This window comes from Micropterus dolomieu, linkage group LG19 (assembly GCF_021292245.1).
Source record: "Micropterus dolomieu isolate WLL.071019.BEF.003 ecotype Adirondacks linkage group LG19, ASM2129224v1, whole genome shotgun sequence".
Lineage (NCBI taxonomy): Eukaryota > Metazoa > Chordata > Actinopteri > Centrarchiformes > Centrarchidae > Micropterus > Micropterus dolomieu.
In genome coordinates this window covers 12,440,805-12,460,350 of record NC_060168.1, presented here as the reverse complement: position 1 = coordinate 12,460,350, position 19,546 = coordinate 12,440,805, and the positions used below count along the sequence as shown (strand labels likewise).

The 19,546-nt window shown below is 43.6% G+C and overlaps 1 protein-coding gene across 2 annotated transcripts in view; it reads left to right on the top strand.

The window, feature by feature from the left end:
- Positions 1 to 19,546, top strand: part of unc5a (unc-5 netrin receptor A) — a 137,685-nt gene that overhangs the window by 102,693 nt on the left and 15,446 nt on the right. For both annotated transcript variants that reach the window (XM_046030433.1, XM_046030432.1), the window contains 5 exons: positions 6,159 to 6,323; positions 12,770 to 12,958; positions 13,701 to 14,000; positions 16,724 to 16,811; positions 17,281 to 17,449. In XM_046030433.1, the coding sequence (XP_045886389.1) occupies positions 6,159 to 6,323; positions 12,770 to 12,958; positions 13,701 to 14,000; positions 16,724 to 16,811; positions 17,281 to 17,449 (911 nt within the window). The remainder of the gene's footprint in view (positions 1 to 6,158; positions 6,324 to 12,769; positions 12,959 to 13,700; positions 14,001 to 16,723; positions 16,812 to 17,280; positions 17,450 to 19,546) is intronic.

Sequence of the window (19,546 nt, the reverse complement as noted above, 5' to 3'; positions counted from 1 at the left end):
CAAGCTATGTAGTAAATATGGGCAATAAAAAGCTGAATTATGGCGGCCTGTGTGCCATGTTTTCGTGTGAGAAGTTGAGGGCGTTTCATTTGCCTGCCCGTCCTCCCTTGTGAGAGTGTCGGAGAGGCAGAGAGTGTCCTGCCTGATACTGAGCAACACATATCGATCTCTGGTAGCCTGAGATGGAAGTCAAGCTGCTTCATTTGCAGTCCCACATTAGTCCCCTAACAGAGGGAGAGATAGCAAGGGTGGGAGAGCAAGAGAGGAAGAAGGAGGTGTAAGGTGAAAGCAGGGATAGAGACAGATGGAATCAGAGACAGTGTAAGGAAGGCAAGAACAAAGCCCTGAGTGACTGAGAAAAACAGAAGAAATGGAGAAAGCCTGTACGAGAGCTGGCTGTTTGGATGCCAGCTGATCAGTTTGTGGACGTATAGCTGGGGCTCTGCAGCCATGCTGACCACAGGAGAAATCTCCCACGCTCGGTAAACAGCAGAGAGGGAAATCCAACACCCCTGGCAGTGGCAGCCTCTCCCTGCCTAAAACAGAGGTTATCTTCCTCAGTGGATCAGGGCGTTGGGTAACACATCTCCCATGTAAAGACATCACTAAATGTCAAGCGTGAGTGTAAGTAACATGGCCCGCTGGAATAAAGCTGGAGGAGGAAGACAAAGGAAACACCGAAATGCATGACGCTCCATCAGGACGCTATCTGGATGGATTTGGAATTATTAGCGCTGGAGCAACGAGTAATGGAATTAGAGGGGTGTCCAGGGATGCTTGACATTCCTCCAAAGCAAAGCAGCATACTGACCTCCATGAGCTTAAAGAGATTAATGTCAGTCCAAGCTGCTATTGTTAGACCAAACCCCGCCCTCCTCTATTTTTCTCTAGCCCCACAAGGAGAAAGTGTGTAATTTCAACCCTTAGGGTGCTGTGACAGAAATTGCATTGTGCCCTGTGAACAACAGTTTGCAGAGACTTTGGGAGAGAAAAACTGCTACTTTTTTTTTCTCTTGATGAGAGACGTTACAGCGATGTGACCCGGCTCACACCTCTATCAGTCCTGTTGTTTGGCAACAGAGGGTAGTCTCTGCCTCCTTTTCTCACTCGTTACCTGTCTCAGACAGATCATCAGTGGCACAGACGGCCCCAGATGTCGGATTCCGGAGAGGGTTCCTCTCAAGGCCGTAGTTCACCACGCCAGAGCCTGGGGATGATGGGCTGTTGTTTCCAATCACAACTGGCACCACGGCTCTGTTGTGTACTCACAGACATGCCTCTGATGTCCCCCAAGATGAACTGACTGCTCCCATCATTTGTCACCCAGCACACAAACAGCCCCAGCAAAGACAACCCCCAAATACATCTGAATCATCACTTTGATTAATCAAATACACGATTAACACGTGTGAATCATCAGCCTGAATAAATGAATAGATGCTCTCATATAAGAGTCATGTTCAGCAAGGAAGAACCAGCCTTGCAGAGCGCATCATTACATACTGGATAACAACTTTAATTATCACTGTGCTTATAGCCTTCACAGGTCTAATCCTCTAAATGCACAGTTGATGGTGATTTCAGCCCATATCAGAAGTAGCAAACTTAAGAAGAATGAATTACATGGGGAGATGTAATGCTGCAGATAGACATCATGTTATTTATTTAGACTCGGCTGACATTTGGATTCAGAAGTAGTGTTCTTTACTTTTTTTTAATTCAGCCTTGAGAGGCATTTTTCCTCTACAGTGACTTTTGGCCAGAGGAGCTGCATTTTATAAATTGCATGTTTTAATGCTGGTCTTGTTTTCAGGAGTTCATTAATTATCTAGACTAAGATTCTTTGTTGATTATTAGCTCTCTAGTGCATTTTCTCTCTCAGCGTTTCATCTCTGAAATGGGTTACAGAAAAATGTTTTTTTTTAATGCTTATTCTTTGTAATTTGCAGTTTCTGTTTTGTCTAAAATTGATGGCCTCACAGATTTGCTGAACTGCTCCTTTGGGGATAAAGAGATGTTGTCAACTGAATGAATGTTCGCTGGAAACAAATCTATTTAAATTTGGAACCAACAACATGCAATGGCTATAATTTGTCTCTGCATTGCCCAGATACGTCTATATATATTTCTTGTTGAAATGCCGATGGCCATGTGTTGTTCCACATTTAAAAAAGTAGCATGATTCCTTCAGAGCAGTGCTTAGCTACAGCCACAGAGCACATTTTCATACACATGTTTCATATGGGCTTCCACAGACAACTGCCTGCAGTAACAGAACTCTCCACATGTCTATTCACAGGGCTCTTGTATCTAAATGTGAGCGCCCACCTCATCAGGAAGCCAGAGAGGCTCATCTGTATTTTTGTCTAAGTCTCCAAAGTGTTTAATGAGAGTTGGCCGAGGCCTATGTGGCAGATCAGATGTGCTCCATGCTGGGAAAGACACAGGGAGCTATGGAGGAGGAGGAGGAGGCGGCGGCTGAGGCTAAAGCCTGGGGCTCAGAGCAGAGCAGATCAACACTTGAGACAGCCAGTAGCCAAACTATGCAAGAGCTTATCTCCATTTCTTTTTCCTCTCTCTGCCTTTTCCTTTCTCTTTGTCTCGATCTCATCATATCCCGCTGAAGTATCCCACATAAATCTGCAGTCCATCCCCTCACCCTTTCATCGACTCTGCCCCTACGCTGCCTTGTGGTCAGAGCAGACAGCCATGGCAAAATGTCACATTTCCAACAAAGACATGCTACCCGAGCCAACAGCAAATAGTTAGTCCCCAGTTTTGGAAGTGACACAAGACACCTGTCTCACACAGATTAATGGAACTGTTGCTGATCTGTTAGAGAACAGCAAACAACCTGAAGAGATTTCGAACTTGTGTGAATTATTTAAATATTGTACTGATCCCTCAGGCTTGCCAGAGGAGTCATGAGAATTCCACTAGATGGAAAGTAAACAGACTCGGGGCTGGTGTATTTGTGCATGCGTACTTGTAAGTGTGTGTTTCTGTGCATGTACATGTTGTACACATGCAAGTTAGCACCCATATGTCTACTGTATGCACTGCGGGCAAAGGTCTAATATTACTTTGGAATTAAACTTTCACATGTCTTTGGATATTATCAGAGATTGTTCTGGAGACTCCGTATTTTATCCAAGGAATAAATAAAGGCTGTGGCTAATAAATGTGACAGAAAAACACATTAGTTCACTGCGAAAAGACGGTGGCCATCTGGTGACAGCCTTGCATCAGCACCGTTTTTAATCAGTCTGTGCCATTTGTTTTGGCTCACACTCTCATGTCTCATTCTGTCTCATTTTGGTTTGTTGTAATGGTTTAGTTAACATAAGGGAGTAGACACAGCTTTTATTCAGTTATTGATTACATACTAAATCATAACCACCAACAAAAATGAGATTTCTAACTATATAAAATGTGTCATAAATAAAGAATAATTTGGTTATTAAGCTCTGTTGCATCACCTACTTCACTGGCTAAGCTATCAACCCACCCTCACATGTGGTTTTCTGTGGCTTTTGAACACTGGGATTAGGGGTGGTTACAGTGCACACATGTGTGCTGACAGGACAGTGGGAGCAGAGGGGCGACCTGCTGGTCTCAGTGGTACTTGTCTACCTCCTCGTGTTCCCCTCAAGGACACAGAAACCATAGGTGTCCGATGATCTCGAACTGTGTCTGTCAGCAGCCATTGTCATTTTGAACAGCAAAGCCTCAAACAGGCCCACCTACCGACCTGTGAAGAATGGTCGGGTGCCTTTTGCTTCTCCCCCTGACAACATGTCCAAATGGGGGCTTGCCACTGGGCTATTGTATTACTGTCCCTCCTCAGAGACCTGCCTGACCTAAAACCTGTGGTGCTGCATGATTGAAAATCAGCTGTGGTGCCTTTTGCAGTAGCGCTAACAATCTCTTTCTGGGGATTTGATAAAGAAAACTGTGGCTGTGGATAACAATTCTCATATGTGGATTCTAAAATAGTGAAAGGATGAGGTTTGGATCTGATTTCAGCCTAAAAAAAAATCAAGGGAAGTGTCAATTTTCTTGCTTCACTGCATTTACTGTAACCACTTACTATTTTCCCACTTCCTTGTACGCTGTCCAAACATTTCTTTGGTCTCTGCTCATGTGGAAAGCCTCTTCTGAAATATTTGCAACATGTGTTCAGAGTCAGACAGGCCATCAAGAACTGTTTATGCATCTTCATCTTTCTTTGATTTTCCTCAGCCTTGGGTCGCAGTGCTTGTGTCTCATCCACATTTTCATGAGCAGCATGCACCCTGTTTCCACTCCAATCTCCATGTTTGAAAATGTTATTTGCATGGCCATTAGTCTTGATTTGTGGTGGATAAGAGAAGTAGAATTTCATCCCCTCATCAGGGCAGATGTGGATCTCATCTCTTTATTTCACAGTGGTGTGGATAAACTGAGGGGTGACATAATATATTCATTAGGATGTAATTCGCTATTCAATCATTCTCATTCCCAGCCTGGATAATGAGCCCACTGGCCCACGGATGGGTCCACTCAATGCCAAACAAGGACAATTATCTGATTGGTTCTGCTCTCTCTGCCAAATGGATCTGACTGCAAAGAGGCCCAAGCTGTGTCAGCATCCCACCACACACACTCACACTCACATTGTGTAGCAATCATTTCAGGACACAAACGGACAAACATGCAGACTTGTGCGGGAGCAGGGTCTAATTCACACACCTGTGCCTCTGGCCTAGTACGCTCACAGCGCCTCTTAGCTCATGTGGGGGACTCGCTCTAAAACCAAATAACATCATTACTTGGTACAGTTATGCAATAATAGGTATCCCATCATGAGTAACATATCACTTATTTTTATTAACCAAAGGCTCTGATCTGAAGTGGGTCAGACCTGTTTTCTTGGGGTCATACCCCCTGCACTCTTTATTGCCAGGATTAATGAGCACTAAGGTTTCCTTGCCCTTAGGTCGGTCAAGAGCAGGTTACTGCTGTAAAGCTGTGTGTGTGTGTACATGAGAGCAGCTCTGGTGATTCTTGTCTGGTCCCCTTCACCCTTACATTTTGGAGAGAGAGAGTGCGAGCGAGACAGTGGTGTCTTTTCCCCATGAGAGCTCATTACTGCTCTTTTTCCCATTAGCTCTATGGTAACCTTCTCCAGACATGGTGCTGTGTCGCTGTCAATATCACTCCCAGTCCCCCCCCACCCAACGATGCCAAATTACCCCCACCTTTGCAAAATGGCCTCCCTCTCTGCATGTGGTTTCCTACAGCAGGGCCTGCTCCAAACTATTACCAGCCCATATCCATTTGTTTCATTTTGCTGGTGCTGATGGTGGTGTGTTTGAAGTCATGCTAGACAGAAATAGGCTGCAGGTGTAATGCACATTAGTTTCTCTTCACAGTAATGCCACCTGTATAGTGTCTTGTAATATGCAGCAGGCAATGCTCATGTTGCTATAGTAATGGCTTGTTTTGACAAAGAAATCAAACCATGGATTTGTTTCTTCTCAGAATTGTCCATTTTTTTAGGGGAATTTTTAAATAGCGATGTTTGTGTGTGCATGTATGTTTGACAGTAGACTAGAAGGTCAATTTCCCTGTGCAGATTTAGGTTTTTGACAGCTGGGATTATCAGGTCACAGCACCTTCCACAGTACCCTCGTACCAGTGGGGTTTAGCTCAGTTGCATCTGATTTCCATGTTCCAAATAAACAAAGAAAGCAGAATAGAGACAATATGGCTCTCCTCAGGTGTTTTACACGCTTTGGTTTCCATGTGTGTCTGCTGGATTTGAGTGTGTGCAAGTGGATTTGCATGTCTTTTTATAATGCTTTTCTGAGCAGGTTTCCATTTTAGAGCGAGTAGATTTGCACAGGATGGCAACAGAGTAATGTACCAGTTCTCATCTCACACGAAAATACACCACTGCTTTTACACCGCTGTTGCATCTGAACTTCACCGTGTAGAGTTTTAACATTTCACACTGTTTGCAAAAAGGAGTTATAGTTTGTTTTATTGAAACTGTTTAGCATGTTTCCGATTAATAGTTTTTTTTCCGTTTGAAGCGAATCAGTGAGAGTATTTGCTGCTATGTGTGTGTTTGTGCTCACATGTGTTTGTTTTGTTTTTTTATTGTGTGTTCGCAGTGGACGGAGGTTGGAGCGAGTGGAGCAAGTGGTCTGCGTGTGGTGCAGACTGTTCGATGTGGAGGAGCAGGGAGTGCACCCAGCCCTCACCTGGCACCGGGGGCAAAGACTGCCAGGGGCTCGACCTTCAGTCTCTCAACTGTACCAGCGAGCAATGCCCGCAGAGTAAGTGCACTACCCCCCACATACTGCAAACTACACTCTCAACCATTCAACTCAGTGAAACAGTATAAAAGATACAGTACAAGGGTATGGTTTAGCCACTTTTCTGCAACAGGATCAGTGACATGGAGATTAGTTATATATTTGCTTATTATACTGAGCTGATGAGTGTCAGATAGGGATGGGGAATCGATACCCGGTTCAAAAAGGACCTGGTTCCAAACTTTCTCAAAACCAATTAGGTCCGAGCTTATTGATACTGCTAACGAGACCAGCGGGTTCTATAATGTAACGTGATGTCTTAAGAGTCAAATCGGATTTAACTTGAAACGCAATGGATAAGAAAACTAATTTTGTTTAGTGATGGCACCTAAACGTGGTATTAAATGGGCCCGGGACTGCCTCTGCTGCTCTCTGTCGGCTCCTACACACACGCACGTGTGCGCGCACGCGCGCGCACACACACACACACACACACACACACACACACACACACACACACCGCCTAGCAGAGAGAGACGCCACTCCGTCGCGGTGGAGACGGTGAAGTTAAGCTACCTCCACACTACTCTAGTTGCCAACAGCTATAGTCATTTCTGTAAATGCGTGCAATAAAACCTTTGCCAGTAAAAAGACATAGGGTACGTAGGGTAAACATGTAGAAAGGGTTCATTTAAACTGCTCTGTCCTCAGTGTGTCATCTTGTATGTTTTATACAAGCACAGCTAGCGTTAGCTTGGCATTAGCCAAATGTTACAAACAAGCTAAATAGAAAGCTGTCTGGAGCATAGACTGGTCTGTAGTCTTAAAATTTGGCACATTGTTGTAAACTCAGCAGCTGGCTGAGACAAACCAGCTGCTCCTCCTTCTACCAGGTAACATTACCTACAGGCAGTGAATAACAGCAGAGAGGAGGAGGAAGAGGAGGGACTGATGCAGACTTTGTAGAGTTTTTTTATTCTTTCTAAACATCACTCAGTATTGTGATGTCTGATATTGAGTTTATTTGCTGTTGTAAACATTAATGTTGCTGCTCTAGAAACAACATTTGTATTTAAAATATTAAATTCTAATCCTGTAATTAATTTAAAAACAACCAGGCAGTTAATATGTAGACATCAATATTTGTTTATTTATCACAAGTCATATGTCATCTCAATATATAACAATGTTATTGCACATGAAATGTTTTCCTCATATCTTGCTGGCCCTATCTCATGCTCGCTGGGTCTCTTCTTACCAAATAACTGTCACCAAATAATAGTAAATAGATAGTGGTATCGATATCAGTAAAAATTAACGATCCCCATCCCTAGTGTCAGATGACATTTCAGTCTTACAACCTTCATCAAATACATCAACTAGATCACAAACAATACATGGAGAACAGATGTACAGGATTAGCATCAATTAGCCCCTGAACTACCTGGCAGGTAGAGAAGATTGGGAGGGAAAGGCTTTTCCCTTCATGCTTTTTGGCAAGAGGAGTGAGTGTCCTTCTCTTTTTATCAGGTCAGATAAATATTTTATGCCACCTCATGGCTTTGGCTTTCTGTGATAGATGTTGAGTACACCTTAGAAAAGATTCATAAAGGAAAGATGTCCATCTCATAAGATTCTAGTACTGACAGTAGGATTGTCTGTGGACCATTGCTCATCTCCACCTGTGTGACCTTTTTAAACGATGGGCTCTAATAAACCCTGGTATGACACCCGCTGCTAAGATAATACACAATCTTTTCACCTGCGTCAATGCTATGATGCTCCCTGACCTCTTAATAGAGCTGAGAATTAAATCATCTCTCTTCTGATTTAAAACACAAGCTGCCAGATAAAGTGCCATGGGTCAAATCGTCCATGAAGACACACATGGCCACCGTGCATGTGTGCTGTAGGTCATTTGCAGCGTGAATTTGTGTTTATGCTGTGCATTTAGAAAGCTACAAAGCCAATTGGTATTTCATTTTTCATGTAAAGCAGCCAGTACTTTGTTGTCACTATCTGTTTGTCATTAATAGGGCACGTGTACAAAGCTTGTAGAACTGGCAGCTGAATGGAAAGTGGCACCACAGGGTCCACTGCTGACCAGATGGACAGGAAGGGAGAGCTCTGTTGCTCCCTACAGATATCAAAGACAGAAAGAAATTGCAGCTTCTCATCCAGAAATGATGTGTTTCAGGGTGGCGTCTCATAGAGAAAATGTTATAAATAGTGCACTCTTTGGCTTATCTGCATGGTAAACACTGAGTTTTAATGGGGATTCAGTAGACATGGGCCAGTGAATTAACACAGTGAATTATGTATTTTGCACTTATTGACATGATCAAAAAGACCGATGCATGGAGAGTGGGGGGGATAGGGGTACTTTAGGTGAATGTTGCATGTGTTTGCACTACGTTAAGTGTCAGTGTGTGTGTATGCATGTGCGTATGTCAGCCGTTAGCTGGGTTTGGCTGGAGCAGTGAACCAGGGAGCTCAGTCGGCCCATCATCAAAGGTCAGCAGCTCCTCCCCAGAGAGGCAAGATATATACACAAATATGCCAGTCATTGTTTCTCTCACACACACAACCACGCACACACACAGAGTCGTTCAGTATTTACACTGACAGTGCAGAGCGGAGCTCTGGCCTCTGAAGAATGCCTGTCCCAATCTGTTCCCAACAGATGTGTTTCCATAGACAACGGCTGTGTGAAGTATTATAATAAGCAAAATAGCAAGATGGTTTTGGCTTGTCAGCAACTCCCGTACTTCAACCATGTCTGCAGGCTATTAGCTGAGATGGAAAACTTCCCCCTGAAACAAAAGACACCCCTCTCTTCTCCAGTGTAATCGAACAATACAACTGCAGAGTGAGCCGTAGTTACTCTGCCACAAAAGATGTCCTCTGTTTGAGGACCTCACAAACATCTTTAATCTCCCTCATTAAGCCAGAAATGGCATGCATTAGATGATGTTATTGTTTTGGGTATTGCATATATGAGAATCAATGTGCGGCAGCAAGCTTTGTGTTATAGCTCTAAAATAAACAGATCTGACCCAGGCGGGATCATTTTCATACAGCAAACAAGTGAAGCCCAAGATGGAGCTACGCAAAATCTGTACAGGGAAATTATAAATACGCTGGCAGTGTGCCAGAGCCAAAATGGCAGACAGGTGTTAGAGGGCACAAAAATTATAGTGGGAAAAATAATACTGCTCATATTCTCAGGCACAGGAAATTAGAAAAACATAAAAACAATTATTTGCTTTAATGTGTATTGAAGGTAATGAGCTTAATTTGCAGCAGCATCCCGGTTTGGGGGTGTCACAAATGATTGTGCAAATACCATCAAACTATTAATCTGTTTTTGAATTTGGGGACTAATTTGGTGGCGAAACAGCTGATGTTTTTGTCATGGGTTTGTTTGTCAAAGTGGGGTCACAGGCTGCGTGAAAAACGGCTAAACATTTATTTTAGGCCATATTTCACCGGGACCCGCTGAGGGATGGGACGACTGTATTGTGGAGATAGTAATGGTCACGTTCACTTTGAGAGTTTTAGTAGCCATATTTCCCTGACCTTAAGAACTCCAGTGTTATTCATCTTCAGGCGAGTGACTAGGATTGGCCATGGGATGAAATATACTCTTAGGTCTCTTGATAAATGCCCAGGGAAGAGGCGCAGGAGGCTGCAAAGCTTTTATTTATCAATGCAGGAGAGAGAATGGAGCAGGTAGAGTTGAAAACTATCAGGTACGGACATTGTGCTGACTGCCAATGCAGCAAGGGGTCCACACTTCCACAAGAGCCAGGTACATCGCCTCGGAGGAGATGAATTATAAGTCTATACTGGCCCATCTTAAGTCAGAAACTGATCCCTAACCAGCCAGCCCTGGAGCGAGTCTGAGGAGTTGAACTGAGAACTTCAGGAGAGGTGAACAAACAGATTGGCCCGGGGTCATCTCTGAAAACAGCTCATCACATTCACAGATTATCCGCAGGCGGGTGTCAATCATGAAGAGAGGTCACACACAAAGAGAATCAAAACTTCTTTGCCAGCAATTACATCAAGTGGAAATGAACGATTGAGTGACAGGCCGCAGAGAGGAAGAGAGGTAAATTGGTAAGAGTGTGTATGGAAAAAGCAGGGGAGAGAGGGCATGCTAGAGGGGGGCTAAAGTAAAGCCCATCCAATTATAAAACCTGATTAGCTATGTCAATTAAAGCGTGATGGATGTCCTTTCAATTATTGGCTGGCATCATGAAAATCAATGAGCGGGTCCAGGAGGAGCAGTTGCTGGTCAGGGTTGTAGTGAGTATCAGGATGGTTTCGCTGTGACACCTGGTGGGTCAGATAAAACTTCACTCAATGATGCTCTGATAAGCCACCAGAGATTACACACAGAATAGAGGGGGAGAGAGAGTTGTCTGATTGACTGACTTTATTGTCTGGGTGCAAGAATGGTGTGTGCAGGGGGAAAAGGAGTGGAGATGCTAGATCTTTACATCTGAGGTTAGCTAGGTGCCTTTGGTTTACCCTTAGAAAGTAAACAGCAACAGGCCAATCTAAGGCTATGTTTATCCAATCAGGAGAACCCAGTTGGTCTGTCTCCTTGCTGACGGGTGTTGTTTTGTCGTTAGTCAGACTGCACATCTCTCTGTAGACCGCAGCACTAGAAGTCCAAATATCGCAGCCTCGTCTGGCCTTTGATTCACCAAGACAATTGGATTTGGGAACTTTAATGAGAGGTTCAGCCATAGTCTCTTCCCCCTTTGTGAAGCTCACTGTGGAAGGTGGAAGGTTTAACCATGCTGCTTACAGTTAAGCACCTCTATGCTTCCCTGAGGACAGACAAGACAGTAGGCGAGAGACACAGTCAGGTAAATGGACAGGATGAGAGGTACAGGAGCGGTGTATGTTGCCTATAAGACTGTTAATACCGTAAGTAAGTTGTGTGCAGATGTGCGACGTGCTGTCAAGAACAAAACACACGATCTTGTGTTTATCTTCAGCCAGTCATACACAATTGATTACATGTCAAAGAGATCTCTGGCATTACAGCGGGCCGCCATGGAGCTTGGCTGCATATAATCCCGCTACTTAAGGTATCAGATTGTACTGAGATAATCACCCATGAAATAGATTCTGACATTTCTCTTAAAGACTTGGGTGTGTCGGGCGGCTTTGTCCCAAGTAATGGATTTTTCAAGACAAAAGGAGAAGGCAAGGACAAACGGATGAAAAGAGATGAATAGAGATGAGTGTGAGACATGGAGAGAAATTTGACTGTTAGCACTCTGCTAATTTAATTGTACCATTCTCATGTCACAGATTTACTAACACCAATTAAAACCTGTCAAATCTGTGTTTCCAAGGTTGAGCGCAGTTCCTGTCGAGCAGTAGGATTACACAGTGGTGTAAAAACACCATGATGGTCTGGAGAAATTCATCAAAATATGTTGCATCTAAGGTTAATCAGGTCGATTTTTGACACAAACCTTTTGGGTGCGTTATTGCTGCTCATTGCTGTAATGCAAATCACACATGCTGTCAATCACAGGCACATTCTGTCTCCCTTTTAATTCTTGTTTTCATTCTTGGACGTTTGCTCTTCTCTTCCTGCTTCTGTTCTGCTTTTGTTGTCAACTCGACGCACGGCAGCCTGCAGCACTTTAACCTTCCATCCCTCAAAGCCGCAGTGCTCAACGTGTCCCCTCCTTGACTGTGTTCAGTTGACAGCGCTACGCCCCTGTGGCTCCGAGGGACAAAGGCCCTAGGAGCATCCTCCACCTCCGCCACCAAATTCCCCCAGCCCGGGGAGACAGCCGTAGCAAATCCCATTCTCTTGCAAAGCACACACACACAAAACACATGCACACAAATACACGCACACATTGATGTTTGTCTGGGCTTAGCTGTCATCTTCATACTGTACTTTTGGGAGAAAGACGCTGTTGTGCTTTTGAGAGAGAGAGACATTTAATAAGAGGTGCTAGAATTTCATAAGCAAATCCTTCATTTTTCCACTGGCTCTCTCGGGGTGTTGTGTGCTTAGAGAAAAAGAGAAAAGAACAGGGGAGAGAAAGAACATGCTAGCATAAGATATATTTATCCAGTGCAGAAATGAAGTAAGGTAACACTGGAAACCTGCTACAGAAACTGGTTCTTTCTCTGTTTCGACTGTTCAATGTCATTGAAGCTTTTGACTGTTTAAAGTACTCAAGATGCATATATAATGTTTACTCATGTTGGCTCTCTTAACTCTGCAACAGTCAGGGACAGGGTCAAGAAGGATTCGGTGGCAAGCATTGAGTGTGGAACTGATTTCAGGCTTTTAAACACAAATCCTTAAGTGAGACCTTCAAATGGAAGATACTAAAAGCACACGTTTATATTGTCATTCAACACCTGAGGAGGTTTTTCAAACGTCTTTTCTGTTGTTCTGTTCTGTTGTCCTCCCATTTCAGCTGTGAGCGGGGCCGAGGACGTGGCACTCTACGTGGGCATGGTGGCAGTGGCTCTGTGTCTGACTCTGCTGCTCATTGTGGTGGTCCTGGTCTACCGGCGCAAGAAGGAGGGCCTGGATGCCGACGTGGCGGACTCCTCCATCCTCACCACTGGCTTCCAGCCCATGGGCATCAAGCCCAGCAAGCCAGGTGTGTGGGCACCGCGGCCACGCAGGCCTCCCCTCCACAGCAGTAGGACACTGTTCTTTGTTCTACCCTCCTCTGTGCGTCCGTCGGCCCATCTGTCTGCCCACCATGACCGTGCTGCACTCATCTACATGTACCACTGCTCCTGTGTTTGTTTGTGGTTGTGGAGGTGGTGTGAATGTGTTCACAGTGGTTTGTAGTCCAAGATGTAGTGTGTGTGTGTGTGGTGCACGAGCTGTTTATTTGCCTGTCTGAGACATTATGTTTCTCCACCACCTCATTGTCAGGAAATGTACCCACTCTGTTTACTGCCTGTATGGAGCCTCTGAGGTTTACCAGCAAGTAATAGAAATACAACTGTCTGAGCTGGATGGAGATGGGGAACTGGGTTGCAGTGCCTGTGATTCACTGTGAAAAAAGCCTTTATACATTCAGGGTGCTAAGCTGTATCTGAGTTCTGTTTGGAATTGATTGTGTGGTTGCTAAAGAGACAGACAGAGATAGAGAGAGGGGAGGGGAATAGACTGGCTTTGGGTAGAATTTGTGTTTGTGTATTGTCAAGAGTGTGTGCCTGCGAGTCTGCTGTTTATTGCACCATGTGTCTTTTCTTGTTTGTTTCAGTTTTCTGTGTGTGTTGCGGCAGCGACAGCTTTAGAGAGTGTGAGGTCTGTCTCTGTGATGTACGAAACCACCCTGCCTGCCACTCATGGAGATTTACACGCTTTCATTTTTATTATTCAAACAGAGAATTCCCATTTGCTCACCATCCAGCCTGATCTAACTACCACCACCACCAGTTACCAAGGCACCCTACGTTCTCGCCACGATGCCACTGGGAAATTTTCAATGACCAATGGGCCTCTGCTGGACCCGCTTCCCAACGGCTCGCACACTCTGCACAACGGCAAGCTTAACTCAGACCCTGCTGAGTTTGTGAGCAGGCTGTCCACTCAGAGCTACTTTAAAACGCTGCCCCGCGATGTAGCTAACACCTCCTATGGGACCTTCAATTTCCTCGGTGGGAGGCTGACGATCCCAAACACAGGTGGGTTCTTTACGTTTTAGGTTCATGTTGGTTTCTAAGGGGCCTTTCACGTCTGTAGTTCGGTTCACCTTCTATGGTGGTCCCAAAGAGAAGGGATCATAGATTATGAGCATTGTAAATCAAGACTGGAAACTGCACTTGCATATCATAAATAGACAAAAAGTGACAGAAACAGGCATTTTCTACTGTTATATTATGGAAATGGTTAATGTGTGGTTGCTACGTTTCACTTGTTTTTAATGTGAAACTGCTAAAATGCACATTGTATGACACAAAAATCTCTCCTTACGTGATGATGCGCCTACATGTTATGTTATGGTTACTAAATGGTCTTAATAAATACAGCGATTTCATACAGATCGGGACATTTTTTTAATAGATGGATTTAATAGTAGTTTGGATTTTGATTTCTTATTATCTCATAATAAGTCACACCTGCTATCAATACAAAACTCTTTTTGGTTCTGTTTCTACCTGTCCAACATTTTATGATACTTGGGGTTTAGTTGCAGTTTCAACTAATATGCCCATATAAAAATTTTGTGTTCGCTCTTTGTGACCAAAAATGACAGTCCTCAAAACTGTCCAATCAATGAGTTATCTGTTAGTTCATAAGTCTTGCCAAAGGGCAACAGATTATTTATAGGTCTGGACCAGTTTACTGCTTCCTACTGTAATTTGTAAATGGGATTTATGAAAACTCTTGAGATGAGATATCAATGACTAAAAACTCTTATAATACCAAAGTTGTAAATTAAGAGCACAGTCATTTTCATTTAGGTATTGTTTCAGTAGACACAGCATTGTTAAGTCTGTGTCTGTGTACACATCCTCTGTAGGACCTTCTGTTTGCTGCCATACTTAAAACAAGAGAAGTTCTATCTAAACAATGTAACATCTGCTACTAAATGTGGAAATACGGTGGAAACAAATCGATTTTTATTTGTATTGCACAGGACATACATTATCATTGCTTTTACATAAAAAAAGAACATTTACACAAACTTTATTACACCTGCTTTAATGACACAATGCCTCTGACTGGATATTAACAAGCAGAATTTATCAGTAACAGCTGAGTCCCATAAACGTCTCACCGTCTCATTGAAACCGACCCAGACCATTCAGCCTTTAAATCTTGTGCATGTGGTTTTCCTAATAGGTTTGCACCGGGATAACAGAAATTAAAAGTGTTTCAGTGCTTCATACAAAACAGCTTAATGCACAGGCTGTATTTTCTGTCTGTGAGACAGTTTATAGTTAGAAGGCACAAGATGAGACTCCATAAAATGCATGAAGGGCTTGTTTTAGCTGGGTGATTAATAAGAAGTTTGCTTGTTTAGCTAAAAAGTGCCTAATTCAAAGATTAAATTGTACAAAAAAGCAAGGTATTTGCCATCAGTATCTCAAATGCATGATTGAGTAAAATGTTTTGTCAATATCCTACATCTACACTGCACAGCTTGAACAGTTGAAATAAAATGAATAGCTATAAAAGAAAAAGTGTGTGCCAAATACATTCTACTCCTGGATTCCCGGAATAAAACCTAGAACAAATTATTCCAATTAGGTCCCCTCGCTTATGAAAGAGCTGGTTGAATTGGTAGCCGATGTCCACAAGTGTCAGTTGTGTGCTAGGAGCATGGACAAAGGAATAGAGATAGTCCATTAAAGATTAGTATGATAGAATATATAAAAAGCCCACCATCATTAGTCTCCTGTTTTGCTTCCCCTCTTCACATTAGCGGAGTACAGAGATTATATAATTACACTGGAAGACAGTAACTTGGCTTATTGTAGGCTGTCCAGATTAGCCAATGACAGTGCCAACACTCCAGTATTTTGTGGGAGAAAAGGTCTTTTTTTGCGTGTTTTCCTTGCCATCACACTCTATCTGTCTCTTTTCTCTGTCTCTCCTCTGCTCTCTCACAGATATTTTATGCATGGATTAACTCAAAGCCATGTAGACTATACCACGCATTGGCACCCATCTTCTCATTGGGACACACACAAGAAAAAAAAACATCAGTACTCGCATGCATTCACTCAGAGGAATATACTGTCATTTAGCACAGTTTCAGAGCAGGCACATGGAAGACATGGTTTATAGATTCAGACAAGGCTGTGAGTATTCAGGCACCTTCGCCTTATTCAAACAGAAGCTTTCATGATGAACAGACCCAGTTTACAATCCAGAGACTGTTAAGAATTGTGTCACATAGTCACTGTTTGCGCTACATTTTAAAAAGGATTCTAAGAGGATGATTTTGGCATGAGAATCACAATACAAATGCCACAACACTCAAGCTACCTCAATAGCTCTCTCTATTCTCCAAGGTGCATTCCTACACTCTCCTGGGGAAGTGTAATTTTCCTGGAGTAGTCTGTTTCATGGTCTCAATTATCTACTTGGTGGCAGACGGAGGACATTTAAACTGCGATGCAGTGTGCGCTTTTGTCTTAGCTAATTGTTGACCATGGGGACGCGTGCCTCCTCAGTTGCCAGTGCAGAGATTTGCATCTACTGTACCTGACGGAGGCTGCCTCTGACCTTCAGAATAGATTTGTTTTTTGTTTTTGCAGCCATACAGTTTTGTTGAGTGGGCCGGCTTCCTTTGTGAGATAACAAAAGCGTTGTTCAGTCAGAACAAATGAGCCTGTCCCTCTCCTCCTTACCAACCCCCCTCCCTCACTCTCTCTCCCTTTGTTGTTATTTGCATTAGGAATCAGTCTGCTCATTCCTCCCGAGGCCATCCCCAGAGGAAAGATCTATGAGATTTATCTCACTGTTCAGAGGAAGGAAGACTTAAGGTGGGTCTCTTTAACACTGCCTAACTGGCAGTCTTCCCTGGATGCCACTAGGCTGTTTGTTTTGATGCTCTACTGTTCCATTAGGAAAGGCTTAAGAGTCTGTGCCAGTACTTGTGGAGGAGGGATGTAAATAAATAACGTAGCCTTTTACCAAGACATGCACTGTTTAAGTTAAATTAATTGTTTGGTAAACACTGTTTATTTGGCTTGCTGCATTCAGTCTCAGAGGGCACCGTCATTGTAGCATGTTGTGACAGTGTTATGTTATTACTCAGCCATCACAACTAGGGCCAGCTAGGCAGTGAGTCTAGCAGGCTTTCATTATTCTCTGTTACAGCTGCTAGATCATTTGCAGAGGTGACAGGACCATATCCTGCTTACAAGAGACCTGTAAATTCTCACTGTTAACTTGACGAGTAAAAGCACTACATCTCGATTCATCCCCCCCCCTTTCCTCTCCATGGTGTAGGTTACCCCTGGCTGGTTGCCAGACCCTGCTCAGCCCCGTTGTGAGTTGTGGCCCTCCGGGGGTGGTCCTGAGCCGGCCAGTTATCCTCAGCATGGACCACTGCTTTGACGCATGCCTCGATAACTGGGCCGTCCGCCTCAAGAAGCAGAACTATGAGGGCGCTTGGGAGGTGAGACAGCACTATAACTCCAGCACAAATCCTCCATAGAAGGACAAAGTTGCCACCCATTGAATTTTCTGAACTCACTGAGAGCTTTCTTTTGAAAAAGTACAAACTTGCTCAGCAGTGACTTGAAACTCACATAGGAAAGCACTCAGTGCTGTATAGCAGAGGTAGTTCTGGCCCAGCACTCGTCCACTCCATAGGGTTTAAATTATATTGACCATCAGGTGTTTTCTCGTTGGGCTGGAACAAAAGCCTGGAAGCACCGGCTCTCTCTAGCTCAAGAGTTGCTAGGCAACATGTGTCTCAAAACAGAAATTCTCTAAGCAAATTACTGATCCTCAAAGTACTCTTCTGAGTGCTCCTTGACCATTTTTGACCACTGCTTCCAATTACAGAGCTCCCTCCTCATTTTTCTAACCATGAAATTTGAAAGTAACCAGAACTGCCAGACTCCAGTAGGATAGAGCTGAGAAGAACGTTTGGTGTCCACTCACACACGCAGACACACACACATGCAAACAATGGTTTGAGGCAGTATACCCATCTCAACAATCCAGAGAGATTGGAAAGGGTGCTGGTGGGCTTTGGAGTGTTACTAGGTCTTCTTTCATGTTCGATATTGTGCATAAATTATTCAGCCTCCCCGTGTGTGGCGGCGGTGGGGTGTCTGTGGGATGGATTGGCCTGTCTGAGGCAGAGGTTAGACCAGCACTTTTAATCATCAGCCGGACCAAATATAGCCCAGCAGCCTGACTGCGTGGCCACCAAAGAAAAAGTGGCAGGTGAACGAGAGGATGAGAGTAGAAACAACCAGAGAGAGAAGGAAAATAAAATAAGGGAGACAAAGAGGGAAAGGCAAAGTGGACAGGCAGGTAATGTAGATGTAGAGGAATGATTAGACAGAGTGGGAGATTGGAAATGTGGCTCAGGAAAGAAGAGAAAAGACATAAAGAGATGGTGAAAATGGACACTTAGAAGGAGTAAGAGAAATGAATTGCCCGTAGAGTGAGCACTCAGTGGCGTAATAGAGCCACCTCACTCTCTGCTCCAATTCGAAGAAATTTTAAGATGATGAAAAAGTGAGACTCCATTGTGGTTGCATAGCAAATGAGTTGTGTCAATACTAATTCTATTGATGTAGATGGTGTCTGGTTGAATCGATCCTAGAGGGGCTTGCCGGGCATTTGGCAGGCAGAATGCTCTCTTCAGCTTGATTGGCTAATGAGAAGAGTCAGTCAACTGGCATGATGGGATTTTAGAGAAAATGTTGTCACCTTGGGTCCAATTTGTCCCCATCAAATTAGCCCGGAGAGCAGTGGAATTATCTCATAAAACTATCCGGTAGTGTGATGGGATAGGCTATTTTCACAACTCTGTCATCTTTATTAGAGATGCAGTTGTGATACAGCACTAAGAAAGCGAGAAAAATCCTATGTTTAACTTTGTCCTTTTTTTTTTCCTTGGCAAATTAAAGCACCAATTAATTATTGTGATGCCTGTTGACATTTTTTCACAACACTCCTCTCCATCAGGCAACAGTGTTGCTTTGCAGATAAATTGGCAAATTGTTTTCACCTTTCTTAACAAATCTTAAAGGCTAAAGGAATTTCCGGGAATCCCAATAATCGGATATTTACTGCACCTCCACAGTCTTTTCTTTCTCCTGAACCATCTATTCTTGCCAGGAATCTATTCGAGTCTCCTTTCATGTCAATTGAGTACCTTGTTCATGCATTATTAAGTAAATTGATGGTGTTCTATAGGACGTGTCTTTGTATGAGGGAATGTGTCTTTATGTCAGTATGGGTGTAAGTGTACTGGAGTGAAGAGAGAATTAAATTTTTTTTTTTTCCCTCTGATCTAAACTGTTAGATACTTATGTAACATTAGCTTAAAGGCCTTTAGCTTAAATGTTAATTTATCACACTGAAGGAGGGACAGAGTTGGGGGCCTTGCTTCAAACTACTTTCCTAACAACCCATTTACAAACAACCATACAGACATCAGGGACCCAGGCAAACACATTACCCATCCCTCCTACATAAATTGGGTGCTTGACCTTCCATTCACACCTTGTGTTTTTTTTCTCCACCTCACCTC